Here is a 14626-nt window from a genome sequence, read left to right on the forward strand (position 1 = left end):
AGCACCTACAAGTATCTTTGGTTATCTTCAGTCTTGCATTTAGCACCTTCAAATTGCAACCTAGGACCCTTTAAATATTCCAACAACAAATATCCTTTCAACTACCTTAAATTTATTCGCTATCGTAGTCCAGGACGTTATATGACAATGTTAACCGCACAGTAGACGCAATTGATGAGGTCGACTTGTGACTTAGAAACCACTGCCTCAGAGAAGCCCTACCTTAGCTATTCAGATCGTAGGTCCAAAATAATCAAGATCTCCACTTTCTAACACGGAAAGATTGTAACTCCAGTACTATTACATAGCGGAAACACAATAATGCTGCTTCAACAGCAACTTTTTCAATAAAGTTAGATTTTAATAATGCTAAATCATATTTGCAACATGCTAAATAATCGACGACGGCTCTCTATTCATTACGTGAGTGCACCACTGTTCTTTTTAGAATTTTTCTCAGTGTAACCATTATTGCAAATAGCTGTATCTATTGTGTCATAAAACACACAATCTAAAAAATACACAAACTGCGGTGTTGTATCTGCACCGCAGTTTGTGGACCAACACTATTGTGTTCGCCATCTTGAAACTTTGTTGGTTGTACCTTCCGTAATAGGGCAACCGGTATGGGGTGGGACTTTCAATCTTTAATTTTCTTTGCGTTAAAAGTTCATTGTTCAATGCATCATAAGTTTACCTGCTTTCGTAGCTGATTTTCTTATTTCGTTATAGATCATACATACCTAAAAACTGTAAAGTCACATTGCAAACTATGATTTCATTTACATATTACTTGCCAGCAGAATATTTTTTAAATGTCTTGTGTGTAGTAGTTGTATTTCACTAAGCCAAGTTAGTTTGATTATTTTTGCAGTGCACGCATGACAGTCAATGTTGTCTCGGAAAATGCTGGAACAATAGGTGTGTTGATGGACAAGCACCGTGTACACCACCAGGATATACGGTAAGTACTTAGATGACATTATATTAGTAACGTATTAGCGATGTAATTATATTAGTTTTGTTAGCCAGTTAACCACATTACGTTAGATTTACACATGTTAGAAAGATTCTTTTTCACATTTACAGGGTAGTTAAAAAATGTTTCTCCTAGTAGTGTTTAGATTTGCTGAATACACAATTAGAATACAAGCAAATTAACGTAAAACATAAAAAAATACTGTTAATAAAATTATAATATATATATATATATATATATATATATATATATAACTATATTATATAAAAGATTATAATATATTTCTGGATGTTTTAGTATTTTTTCAAATTATATGTTTTAGTGTCAAAATAAAAGAGATTGTTGTGATGGAGAATGCATTGATAACGTGTGCCAAGACATGTACACACCTCGTCCGCCCACAGTTGCACCAACTGAAGAACAATGCGTCAAGGTTGGTGAGAAAGTAAGTAGAGCTTGAGTTTGCTAGATATTTTGTAGTTATAAATCCCTACAAATCACAAAACATGTACACACCTCGTCCGCCCACAGTTGCACCAACTGAAGAAAAATGCGTCAAGGTTGGTGAGAAAGTAAGTAGAGCTTGAGCTTGCTAGATATTTTGTAATTATAAATCCCTACAAATCCCAAAACATGTACACACCTCGTCCGCCCACATTTGCACCAACTGAAGAACAATGCGTCAAGGTTGGTGAGAAATAAGTAGAGCTTGAGCTTGCTAGATATTTTGTAGTTATAAATCCCTACAAATCTCAAAGTTACCAGTAATATGATTGAAACGAAAAAAAATCTTAGAGTATTGGTCTTTGTGTCCCCATTAAAAAAAAATATAGGCATACAAAGTGTATTTCGGAGAAAAAGGGAATATTTCCAAAGAGCAATCTACTTCCAATCGAATGCATTTTCTGCACTGGTAGCCTTTTCAGTGCATACACATGTGTGTAAAATTTCTCCCTTCTAGGACAACGGGAATTTAAAAAACAAAATATGGCTCGTATGGCTCTCTCAGGGGAAGCAACCCATTTTCAGCCCCTGTTGGAAGTTGAACGCCAATGAAAAATATTTACATTTTCTGATGATAGCATGCAATGTTGAAATACAAGTCACGTGTATTTGCAATTTTATCTTTTTAAACCATGAGGCATTAAGGAACAAAAACAAAGGTTTTATAGGGATTGTAATCCTTTTTAAACCCCTAAACGTGGTTGATTTTATGAAAAATGCTTTTTTATTCTCTGTAAGTCATGAGTCATGTTTGTATCAAATTTAATCCCTGTAGGACTTAAGAAGTTGAAAAAATATACTTCATTTAATAGTTGCAATTCCATTTCAACCCATATGTGCGTTTTAACTTGAAGAAAAATATTTTAATTTTCTGTTTAATAATTCAAGTGTTTGTTATATTTAATCTACTAGAGCAACAAGAGGGCTAGGAAAGAAATATAAATGTTTTAGGGTTTGCAACCCCATTTCAACTTTAAAATAAAATTATGCGAGACACACCTAGTGTCGCACACTCAACTTGTAAATATGTTACGTATTTAAAAATTAGGAAAATGCTGTTCCCATTATTTATAGCTGTCCCATATGTTGCTAAATAAATTATTGACATGTCTTAGTAGTTAATTAACATTTAGAATATGTTATAACTGTATTCTTATTTCTTCCAGTGTACGGCTAATGAAGAGTGCTGTTCAGAAAGTTGCATTGACAATAAATGTACACCCAAGAGGTCTTGTAAAAAAGAAGGAGAAGATGTAAGTAAAAACGTATTAGGTATAATGTGTATAAATAAATTCTAAGTTTTCAATAAAACTTATTTCTCATACAATAGTCTGGTAGAAAAATACACTGATACCCTACGTTGTTACACTCATTTACTCGTAACAAAATAGAAGAGTAATAATGAAATAGCTGTACGTACTTAGTGCCCGTTAGCATACAAAAAGATATTAAAGTATTAAAGATAAAAACTAAGTTTAAGGATAGTATTATGCTATTTTCCAGTATTTCTATTGGTCATGGTGTTTTTGAATATTTATTGAATTTCAATATTTATATATTGTTTTGATTTCGCATACCCCATGCAGGTTCAATAGCTTCCCGGTAGATTTCTTTTCAATTTTATTATTAGTAATACCTCATAATATTACAAGCAGTTTTCCATCATTTTCCAACCACACTAAATTATATGTGTTTACTATCTTTACTCTTGAATCTACAGTCAAAAATAAAACATTCCATAAAACCGCCTTAATTATTGGCTATCATTAATTATCTCCGGAAACATTTTAAGTGTCTTGTGCCTTTTAGAAACATTTATATCGTTGCCTCAAAAAACCCCAGAGGTAATTCAGCTTAGCTCTTTAGATCTTAGGTTCAATATAATCAAGATCTCCACTTTTTGTTATGACAAGATTCTCATTCTATGTCATTGATAGTACACGGCGGTGCTGCCTTAACATGAAACTTTTGAAACAGAGTTAGATTTTAATAGTAGTAATTCATTTTTACAACATGCTGGCCTATCAAAGTATTTACTCTGTTTATTAAGTGGGAGCATCACTGATCGTTTGCGTAATTTCTTCATTACAACCAGTATTAGTGAAACCGTATCCACCGTGTCATTGATAGCACCTCAGTTTTTGGAGCAGCACCTCTGTGTTTCTAATCTTGGAACCTCTTGGGTAGCACTTTCCATCATAGGGTAGCTGGAGTGGCGTGGGACTTTATTTTTGTATTAAAATTTCATTTTTCAAGCCATCACAGCTTTATCTCCTTTCGTAACTGATTTTTGTTTGTTTTTGCTATAGTCCATACATATCTGGAAACTGTCAAATAAATATTAGAAATGTAGCCTCGAAATGTGTTTGATATATAATATACAATAATACACTTTTTGATTGATATTATTGTGTACATTAAACACAATCAAATCTATCAAAAAGTGTCAAAAGGTGTATTATTGTATAATATTTACAATCAAATTGTTATAAACTCTGATTTATTTCCCATATTACTTCTCAGCAGAATATTAGTCAATATCTTATACTAGTAGAGGTATTTTACTGTGCCAAGTAAGTTTGATTTTTTGCAGTGCATGAATGACAGTCAATGTTGTCTCGGACAATGCTGGAACGACAAGTGTGATGCAAGCCAAGCACCGTGTAAACCACCAGGAGACATGGTATGTACTTAGTAACAATTATATTAGTTTTGTTAGGGAGTTCTCATAACTAAAATAAGCTTTTGTAAGATTTCCTTCATAAAAATATTAATGTCGGGGAGCGCAAACTGTTTACAAATTCTAGAACATGTATCCGTGAATCTGATTCCATAGATTACGATTTGAGTAGTACTTAAAAACTTAATGAACAAATTGAAACATATATAAGTGTGTGGTGTGTGTTTTATTGTACCGTCTAACATACCGTTTTAGATTTTAGCCACACAAACTTATTTTAGACTATATAAAATTTGGAACTATGCCCTCTTTAATTATTTGGCTGTGTTCGCCAGACGTCAAAATCTGGTTATGAAAGAGAAGTTCTAGGTAAATTTATTCATACGAAATTAAATTCTATTAGTTTTAATCTTAAGGGTTTGAATAACGTTGATATATAATTTTTAAATAAAAAACAGAATTGCACTCAAATATTTTTCATTACTTTAATTTTAAAATCATAGCTGTGGTAGAATTCAGTTATAATTTGCTATAGATTTGCTAAATTCCTGCTTAAAAACTTCATCTTCACCTTTTTACGATTTTATAAAATATTTTTTAAATGAATCCTATGGGTGTTTCAAGTTATTGTATATAAAATGAAATATAAACAACACAATGTAAAAAACAAAAGATAGTATTAACAGCATTACACATTACAATATATTTATGAAGTTTTACTGGCTAAAAATAAAATTATGTATTAGTGTGACAAAAAAGAAGATTGCTGTTATGGGGAGTGTAAGGATAACGTGTGCCAAAACGTGTCTCCCACTTTGCCGCCATCAGTATTATCGACCGAAGAGCAATGCTTACCAGGCGGCGAACAAGTAAGTGGAAATTGTTCTTATTAGTTGTGCATAGTTATAGTTTCCATGAGAATCTTAAAGTTTAAAGTTTTAAATGTCATGCAAGTGGTTCTAAGCCTATATATACGGTATATAGCGCTGAATGTTTCAAAAGGCACTCAAAATTACCAGTATTTTTAATGGAATATGTTTATAAGAGGTACAGAGGAAGATTTTAAAAAATAATAAAAGTTTTAAAACCATTTGAATGATTATTCTAAATTTAGATAAAGTTGAGATATTATAGACGTATTTATTTATTTTTATATAATTCTACTGAATTTGTAAAGATTTTAGTTAATTTTTCATCAATTAAAATTTCTTATCTTATCTATTTTGGCCAATAAGTTTGGGAATTTCTGCTCAATTTATTAGGGGCACTTACCGCTATGCTTAAATGCATCTAATGGACATAAGAAACACTTCTTTGACAGAAATCACTACACTGATTTAAGAAAATGTGTTATTAATAATAATAAAAATAACAGAATGTTTAGCGTAAACATTCTGAACAAAATTATTAAATGCATAACTAACTCTTATATTTCAGTAATAAAATATACCTGTTGCACAACTAAAAACACACTTAATTAAACATAAACCAATCTCAGTTTATGTTGGTTAATCATACAGTCACTCTGTGGACTACAATGTGCATTTAGATTCTAAACAAAAGTTAACGTGAAACATATCTCTTTCCTTTGGTTAATAATTTATTACACTTTATTGTACTGATTTTGGCCTTATTCCTACAATATACAAGTCTGTATTCTACATATATAAAATAGTGCTTAACTCCTGTATTTATTGCAGTGTGTCATACATACTAGCTGCTGCTCTCTGATGTGTATCAACTGTAAATGCCTGCCTAAGATCAAATGCAAGCCTAATAACGCCACAGTAAGTATTCAGCAACATTTAAAATTGTTTAATATTAAATCAGATTCATTTGCAAGGTAAGGAAAGATCTAGTGCTTAAATAACGAAATCTACATCCGGAATTCAGTATCTACCCATCGTTCTATCTAGGTTTAGAAGAATATATTTACAGTTACAAATAAAAATGAATGTAAATAATTTGATTTTAATCCTTCACAGACTTTGTACCGTACTTACTCCCTTCAAATGATCATAAGCAAGGTTAAGACTCCGTCGTGCTTGTATTTATCTAAGAGTGCTTAAGTACTTTTGTGCAAATAAAAAAAATGTCTCAAACAGAACTTTTATTCAGATGTTCTTCACGTTGTGTTTATCCGTTTAACAAGCTATAAGTAGTGTAAATTTCATCAATTCCTTCGGGACGTTTAAAATACTTACTTGTTTGTATAAAAAATACTACATTAATTTATTAAAAAACATAAAAAGCCTCCTGCACTAAATGTTACAAAATTAAAATTATAATATTTTTGGGTGATTTTTATAAATTAGGATCGTGGTAATTCAGACGTTTGAAAGGGCAAGAAATACATCTGCCTTGTGTTTGCATATGCAGATTCTGCTGATGCTATAGACATCATCCTCGCATATCTGACTCAATTGGGGATAAGTTAATAAGGTCCCCTTGAATCTTGGCTTGGAAAATTTAATTAGAGATGCTCGAAAGCGAGTCCAGAGCAACACTATTACATCTTTCCTGAAGGCACGTAACAGAATGGCGGCATTGACAACATAATGTCTGAAGCTCGTGTGTTACGATGGCTCTGTCCTAACATTGTAATTGTATTGTCACATGAACATGATTAGGCATGTTATAACAATTTTATTGTCATGTAAAGAAATCTTAAAACATATCAAAACTTTGTTATGTTATAAATATGCTCTTAATAGTTAATATCCTACTAATATTTAAATTTTGTTGGTTTCGTTCATAGAAACAGTTTTATACCTAAGGACCTTCATTTTTATATGTACCTAACATTTCTAGGTTTTTTCATTGGGTTTTACGTATGAACGATTCATTACTTAATCCCTGCCTTAGTTCCCTGCCCATATCCTAAATGCGCATGTTTTGATGGGCGGGGGGGGGGGGAAGGATCTCGATTTTTCATCTATTGGACAACCGAGAATAAAAAAATTAAATTAGCACGACTTTCTGTGCGTGTTAAGCCTTCCCATAGCGTCTGCACACAACATTCATTTCGTTTATGTCATAGTTTTATTTGAATTATTTCCTAAATACAAATTAAGTCTGTTATGAAGTACTAGCGGGCCCGGCGCGCTTTGCTGCGCATTTCAATAATTTTTTGCAAAAGTTGCCCGCGGCTTCGCACGCAATTTCCCGTTGAAAACAGTACACTATATTCACTTATTCTTTTTCTATCACATTCTAAACATTGCTGAGATAATTGATAGTCGTTCCATCGTGAGCCTCTTGGGCGTATTATGAAGGTATGTACCATATTCCTGCCTCTATCTAGCTGTTACCCACGGCTTCACACGCAAATCTTAAGAACCGAAGTTCTTTATTACTTAGTAAATTTTTTTTTTACTATAATAAATTTTAGATTAAATTAGTTATATCTCCGATGCCACGATTGAGCTTGCTTTGTTGTCTCGATCGAGAGAATATGTACACACGGAGTTTTGAGAACCATACTTCTGTCAAAAAAAACAACTAAGGTTGATTTTATAACATTCTTTATATTTGTAGCCAACGTAAGATAGTAATTATGATATCTGCATTGCTCTTCTGATCAAGCATGAGCATGGTTTATATTAAATAAATATTGCAGTTAAAGGTGAATTTTTACGTCAAATTTGAATTGTATTATCTGGATAGTAAAGTCTATGTTTAACAGTGATTGCAGAAACAGTTTAAACAAAATTTGTCGTTTCTCTTAAGCTTACTCTATGCTTTAAAACTATAAGTGTAATATATGTTTACAAAGAACAGCTGATTAAAAATTTGAAAAGACGTTAACATATGTTTGCTGCAATGCATTTCTTATGGGTATTTCTGTAACCAGTGGGGCGGAATCCTGAATCGGGAAAGGGATGGGCATAGCTTATAAACCTTCTCCGTGGAAAAATACATATACGTACAAATTTTCATCATGATCGGTCCAATAGTTCACGATTCCATAAAGGACAAACATACAAACATTCATTTATATATATACTAGCGGGCCCGGCGCGCTTTGCTGCGCATTTCAATAATTTTTTGCAAAAGTTGCCCGCGGCTTCGCACGCAATTTCCCGTTGAAAACAGTACACTATATTCACTTATTCTTTTTCTATCACATTCTAAACATTGCTGAGATAATTGATAGTCGTTCCATCGTGAGCCTCTTGGGCGTATTATGAAGGTATGTACCATATTCCTGCCTCTATCTAGCTGTTACCCACGGCTTCGCACGCAAATCTTAAGAACCGAAGTCCTTATATTACTTAGTAAATTTTTTTTTTACTATAATAAATTTTAGATTAAATTAGTTATATCTCCGATGCCACGATTGAGCTTGCTTTGTTGTCTCGATCGAGAGAATATGTACACACGGAGTTTTGAGAACCATACTTCTGTCAAAAAAAAACAACTAAGGTTGATTTTATAACATTCTTTATATTTGTAGCCAACGTAAGATAGTAATTATGATATCTGCATTACTCTTCTGATCAAGCATGAGCATGGTTTATATTAAATAAATATTGCAGTTAAAGGTGAATTTTTACGTCAAATTTGAATTGTATTATCTGGATAGTAAAGTCTATGTTTAACAGTGATTGCAAAAAACAGTTTAAACAAAATTTGTCGTTTCTCTTAAGCTTACTCTATGCTTTAAAACTATAAGTGTAATATATGTTTACAAAGAACAGCTACAAAGAACAGCTGATTAAAAATTTGAAAAGACGTTAACATATGTTTGCTGCAATGCATTTCTTATGGGTATTTCTGTAACCAGTGGGGCGGAATCCTGAATCGGGAAAGGGATGGGCATAGCTTATAAACCTTCTCCGTGGAAAAAAATACATATACGTACAAATTTTCATCATGATCGGTCCAATAGTTCACGATTCCATAAAGGACAAACATACAAACATTCATTTTTATATATATAGATATAGATTATTATATATGTTACCAAGGTACAAAGTAAAGGAACCTTCAGCATAGCTTTAATTGTTTATTCTTAGATTCTCTTTGTTTGCCCATAACAGAATAGAATAACTATGACAATATACAATAATCAATATATTTAGCACACAGTGTGCCTTAAACTATAAAAAATTATAAACTTTGACCTATATTGCAATATAAGGGTTATTGAAACCCAATAATACCGTTCACATTAATGTATATGTGTTCCCATGTGAATAGTGGTAATAACACGTTTCACATTAACATTAACCGCAGAAAGAAGCATCCATTTTTAATGCTACTCATTGATCGCTAGCATCAATGCATATTTGCATAAATGTTTTGTTTTTTTATACGCTATTCAATTGAATTTCAGCAAAGAAAAACATTTAACAATATTTAATAAAAGTCACTACCATATGTAATCTGCAGATTCGAGTTCAAATCTTTAAATATTTCATGTACTCATGTATTTTTTACTATTTTTCATTGAACTTAACTTTTCATTTGACAGAATGAGTTTGATGATGCTTTATTTGTATCAATGGGATTAGGCTGGGCGTTATTGAAGCGTATCATTTACTAGACTTATGGAATTTCTCTTTTGTCTGCCTAGTAACTGAACAAATTTCTGTTCTCTTTATCCTTGTTTGTTACTCTATAGAACATGTCAAGATTGAAATGAGGTATAGGCTTGAAGGTTTGCATCCAAATGTAACGTAGTCTGTTACTAGGTGTTCATTTAATAAATGTACGATGTGGGAAACATTGATGTCTACATCTATATAAATTTAAAACCTAAAAATAACATATTACATATTTCTTTATCTCAAACTTGTGTTTCAAGTAAAGTACACATAACAGAATAATAAAAACAGATACATCTTAATATATATGTTATTATACAAGCCTAATATGAACTACCAATTTAATACGATGACCTGATTATGGATTGCAAATATCTTTTTCATATATCCGAAATTAAAACAAATTTAATCAATTGAATCACCTTCTGTTTGAATTGGACTTTGCATTTTGGACTTATACTTAAACTCTTAGTTAAAGCTGTATTATTAATATTTCAACGCTTAAATTTTCAGTGCTCTTCTCCTTTTGAATGCTGTTCATCATACTGCAACAACGGAAAGTGCATGTCATGTTATGATGTTCCTCACGAGTTTAAACCTCCAGGTAATACTTATATTATATCGTTAAAACAAATTTTAAGTTCGTTAAACACATTGTATAGGATTACTATCGTAGAATCGTAAAACGAGAAATGTTACGAGTAACACTGTAGTAGTTGATATATATATATATATATATATATATATATATATATATATATATATATATATATATATATATATATATATATATATTAGTATATTACTGTACAATTAAAACAAAGTGTTTTTAAAACATTGGCACTATATTTCGGTGAAAACCGTCTTCAGGTGCAAAAATTGTATAAAGTATAAAAATATAAAAGAAAACAGTACAAACGAAAGTAAATAATCAGTGAATAAATAATAATAATAAATACAGATGACATGAACTAAACAATTATTGTTCCATATGTTGATTTCAAATTTAGACGTTTTTGGCTAAGTTATCTGATGTTCAGTCCATGTGGAATTTTGCTCTTTAAAACCAATTGGTGTGCTTGTTCTAATGTTCTTAGGTAAATTGGGTTTGAATTTGTATGTACTTGCCGAATAGGTTTGACTGAATATGTATTTTCAATATCAAGTACTTTTTTGATTCAATATTTAATGAAATTAAATTAGGCTATTGCCACTTATAAAAATTTTATGAATTTTTTGAATTGCCACTTATGAATTGTCATTTGACAGGTATTTGGTCTTTCTATAATATGTTAGTTTGGTTATTATGTAAACCAACATGTTAAAGAAACGGCCAAATACAAAACAATTGAATTGTAAAAAGTAAGGGCTCTATGGTGTAATGGTAGCACATTCACCCGGCAAGTGAGAGATCCGGGTTCGAGTCCCGGCGGAGCAAGTACTTTTTGTGATTCAATGTTTATTGAAATAAACATACCCATATTGTTTTGTATTGATATGCATAACTTGATTCGTAAGGGAAAAGATTACCGTACTGTAGAATACCGGTGGGTGTGGGGTGTAATTAATATTGATATATAGACGTTTTTACTACCTTCAAACAATAGACTGTAGACATATATATATATATATATATGTATGTTAAAGGAAAAGTGAAGGTTCATGGAAAATAGTAAAACATACATGAGTACCTGAAATATTTAAAGATCTGAAGTCGAATCTTCAGGATTACACATGGAAGTGACTTTGATTAAATATTTTTAAACGTTTTTCTTTGCTGATATTCACTTGAATAGCGTATAAAAAGCAAAACATACATAAATTATGCAATTATGCAAATATGCATTGATGCTAGCGATCAATGCCTAGCATTAAAAATGGATGCTTCTTTCTGCGGTTAATGTTAATGTGAAACGTGTTATTACCACTATTCACATGGGAACACATATATACATTAATGTGAACGGTATTATTGGGTTTCAATAACCCTTATACTGCAATATAGGTCAATGTTTGTTCAAGAGTTATATATATATATATATATATATATATATATATATATATATATAAAACTCTTGAACAAACATTGACCTATATTGCAGTATAAGGGTTATTGAAACCCAATTATATATATATATATATATATATATATATATGTATATATATATATATATATATATATATATTGATTTGGTGTAAATTTTTAATTATTATAAATTTCAGAATTTTTCCTATTCAATAACACTAAAAATTCTATTATTTGATAGAATAATAGCAAATATTTAGTATTATAAACACATTTTTGTCTATTTCAGTAATTCTAGTACGTCAATAATTTGTTTTACAGAAAATTGTGAACCCGGAATGCCAATATACCGTCTTTTAATTTTTATATTCCATATAGTAGCCTTATGTTTCCGTTTACCTTTAATATTAACCTATGAATAAAAAAATGTAATGTCTAAAGATTTCAGATAAAAACCTTATCAGAAATTCAAAATAATTTGTTTAAACGTATTCACTTCATGAAAAGTTTTACCTTGAAACTTCTATAAACAGATTAAGAATCAGACTCTGAAATGATGAATGTTTTATTTGCCTGTAGAGAAAATAAAACTGGAAGACGAGACAATGAATTGTCAAGAGTTATGTTTCAAATCCAAGAAGAGAAACAACCGATGCAGAATCCAGTGCAAGAAAGACAACTCAATATCTGCACAGATCCAGATGATTGCACCTAAGAAAGGAGTACATTCAAGTAAGATATAACTATTGCCATCACCAATACTTTACAATATCCATATGGTGCTCGTATTTAAAAAATTTCATTTTGTAAACTAAGCAATTATAATTTTTTAAGCATATTCAAACCTAGTGAATATTCAAAAATTTTACAGCCACATTTAAAGAAAATATTGAGTTTTGTTGCAGTGGCTTTTAATCTGAGTGATGATTGCTTTATTCGGATTATAATAATGTAATATTACAATAGCTGCTGTTAAAATAGTTGTATACTATTCATGGGAAAATTTAACTATGAGATTTGTATTTGGATATTTCTTCAAGCTTGAACTAATGGATACTATCAATATAGCCTTGCCTTAATATATTTTACTCATCAGTCTAAATCATGGATTTTGTATACGTTCAGATTTATATGCTTAATATTTGTCAGAATAAAGACGTATGTAATTTTGCTTGCAGTTGAAGTGTCAGTGGGAAAGGAAAAGATGGAGTGCCGGCGTACCTGTGAAGAGAAAGATCAAACGGATAAACTGCAATGTTCCACCAAATGCTACCAAATCTTACCGAGAGGAGCTATCCCAGTTACGATAGTGTAAGATTACAGGCTCTGCTTACAAAATCCATATCGACAACGTTTCCGAGTGTGCTATAAAAGTTTAACATATCTGTAAACATTGTGTGGTTTGAATAAATATTATATTTCAACTGATCTCTTCATTGTACCAAGGATTTGGATATATATATATATATATATATATATATATATATATATATATATATTATAGTATTGATTTAAAAATGTAAAATTAAAATCCTGTGATTAACAGTAATACCATGATTTTATATTAAATGTAGTCTATCGTATGTAGTAATCAGATGTTTTAATGAACACATCCCTTTCTACTTCTGGATGAAAAAGTATATATTAAGAACTTTAAGTTTGAACATTAAGAAAAACTAACTAGTAGAGCTGCAATTACGAGATTTACATTAAAAAGAAACATGTTTTATTTGTAAAAAATAATTTGGTCTCAATCGGAACAAATTTTTCCAAAGATATGATTCATAAAACAGTGGTAGAATGGTTTTATACTATAATAAAATGTTGTATCCAATAAATAGTGTCCTTTCAATCAAGGTAGTGGATGTTTAGATTAGATCAAGTGGTAAAAAAGCTCATTTTTAATCAAAGAGTTCATTTTTATAAGAATAGTTGGAATTCTCAACGGGTCTTTAGTAATTTTTCTTACGGTCTTAATTAAAACACATCTTAATCATCCATTTTTTAATAAATTTGGTGATTAAATGATCAATTTGGAGCAGTTCGGGATTCAAAAGATTCGTAATATTTTATACAATACAAAAGTTTAAACGATGATCATTAACTTTAGCATCCTAAAACACTTTCATCATTCCATTGCTCCAATGCAGAAATGTCAGCTTCAAATCCTGAACTTTGTAACGAGTCTGGCAGGCAGTCCTGTGATGGCTGAAGTTCGATAACTTTGCAGTAACTTGTCAGCAGACAGAGGGGCGCTCTGAAATAACGACCCTTCAATGGCGACTAGTTTAGAATAAGCAAATATATGAAGCTCACAATAAAAATAATATCTTGTCTAAATACAAATTTCCCCACCAAGATTTCATGTTTTTTATAGCTATAAATATGGAAGGGTCGGACTAAAGTGTTCTTATATTATTCCCCAGAATGTAAGAAGAATCTACGTTAAAAAAATAGAATTCCAAGGGTAGTTAAGGTTCACAGTCATTGAATTTCCTGAATCATAGAATATGCAGATATAGTGGAGCTAATATCAAGCAAAATAATCCTACTACAATGATAAGTATTAGATAGCCATATAATCTCAGTGTAATGTGATATTAAACATATAAGGTGTAATTAAAAAGGGATAACGTCATTATAAATTCTAATGCGATAATATCTAGTAGACAGTGTATATTTATTAGGTAAATTAAACTTACTCATGAGTTTAAGTGACTCCTCTACTGCAGTTTGGTTGTAAAGTTATACAGGGTGTAAAAACGTCCCAAACGGACTTGATAATCCCCGTACGATTACAGGTAAAGCAATAAAACTTGGTAAATAATCACTTCACCTTTAAAGAAACTTATTTTACACCCTGCATATCTTATGAATCGTCAATATCC

General features: G+C 30.9%; 1 protein-coding gene across 1 annotated transcript in view; it reads left to right on the forward strand.

Annotated features, from left to right (window-relative positions):
• LOC124356234 (prion-like-(Q/N-rich) domain-bearing protein 25) overlaps window positions 1–13162 on the forward strand; it is a 102039-nt gene extending 88877 nt beyond the window's left edge. The window contains exons 24-32 of the mRNA XM_046807419.1: window positions 875–964; window positions 1302–1424; window positions 2650–2736; window positions 4077–4166; window positions 4910–5032; window positions 5864–5950; window positions 10226–10316; window positions 12318–12470; window positions 12917–13162. Of these exons, the coding sequence (XP_046663375.1) occupies window positions 875–964; window positions 1302–1424; window positions 2650–2736; window positions 4077–4166; window positions 4910–5032; window positions 5864–5950; window positions 10226–10316; window positions 12318–12470; window positions 12917–13053 (981 nt within the window). The 3' untranslated portion in view covers window positions 13054–13162. The remainder of the gene's footprint in view (window positions 1–874; window positions 965–1301; window positions 1425–2649; window positions 2737–4076; window positions 4167–4909; window positions 5033–5863; window positions 5951–10225; window positions 10317–12317; window positions 12471–12916) is intronic.
• Window positions 13163–14626: the final 1464 nt, after the last annotated feature.

This window comes from Homalodisca vitripennis, chromosome 2 (genome assembly GCF_021130785.1).
Source record: "Homalodisca vitripennis isolate AUS2020 chromosome 2, UT_GWSS_2.1, whole genome shotgun sequence".
In the NCBI taxonomy this organism is placed as follows: domain Eukaryota; kingdom Metazoa; phylum Arthropoda; class Insecta; order Hemiptera; family Cicadellidae; genus Homalodisca; species Homalodisca vitripennis.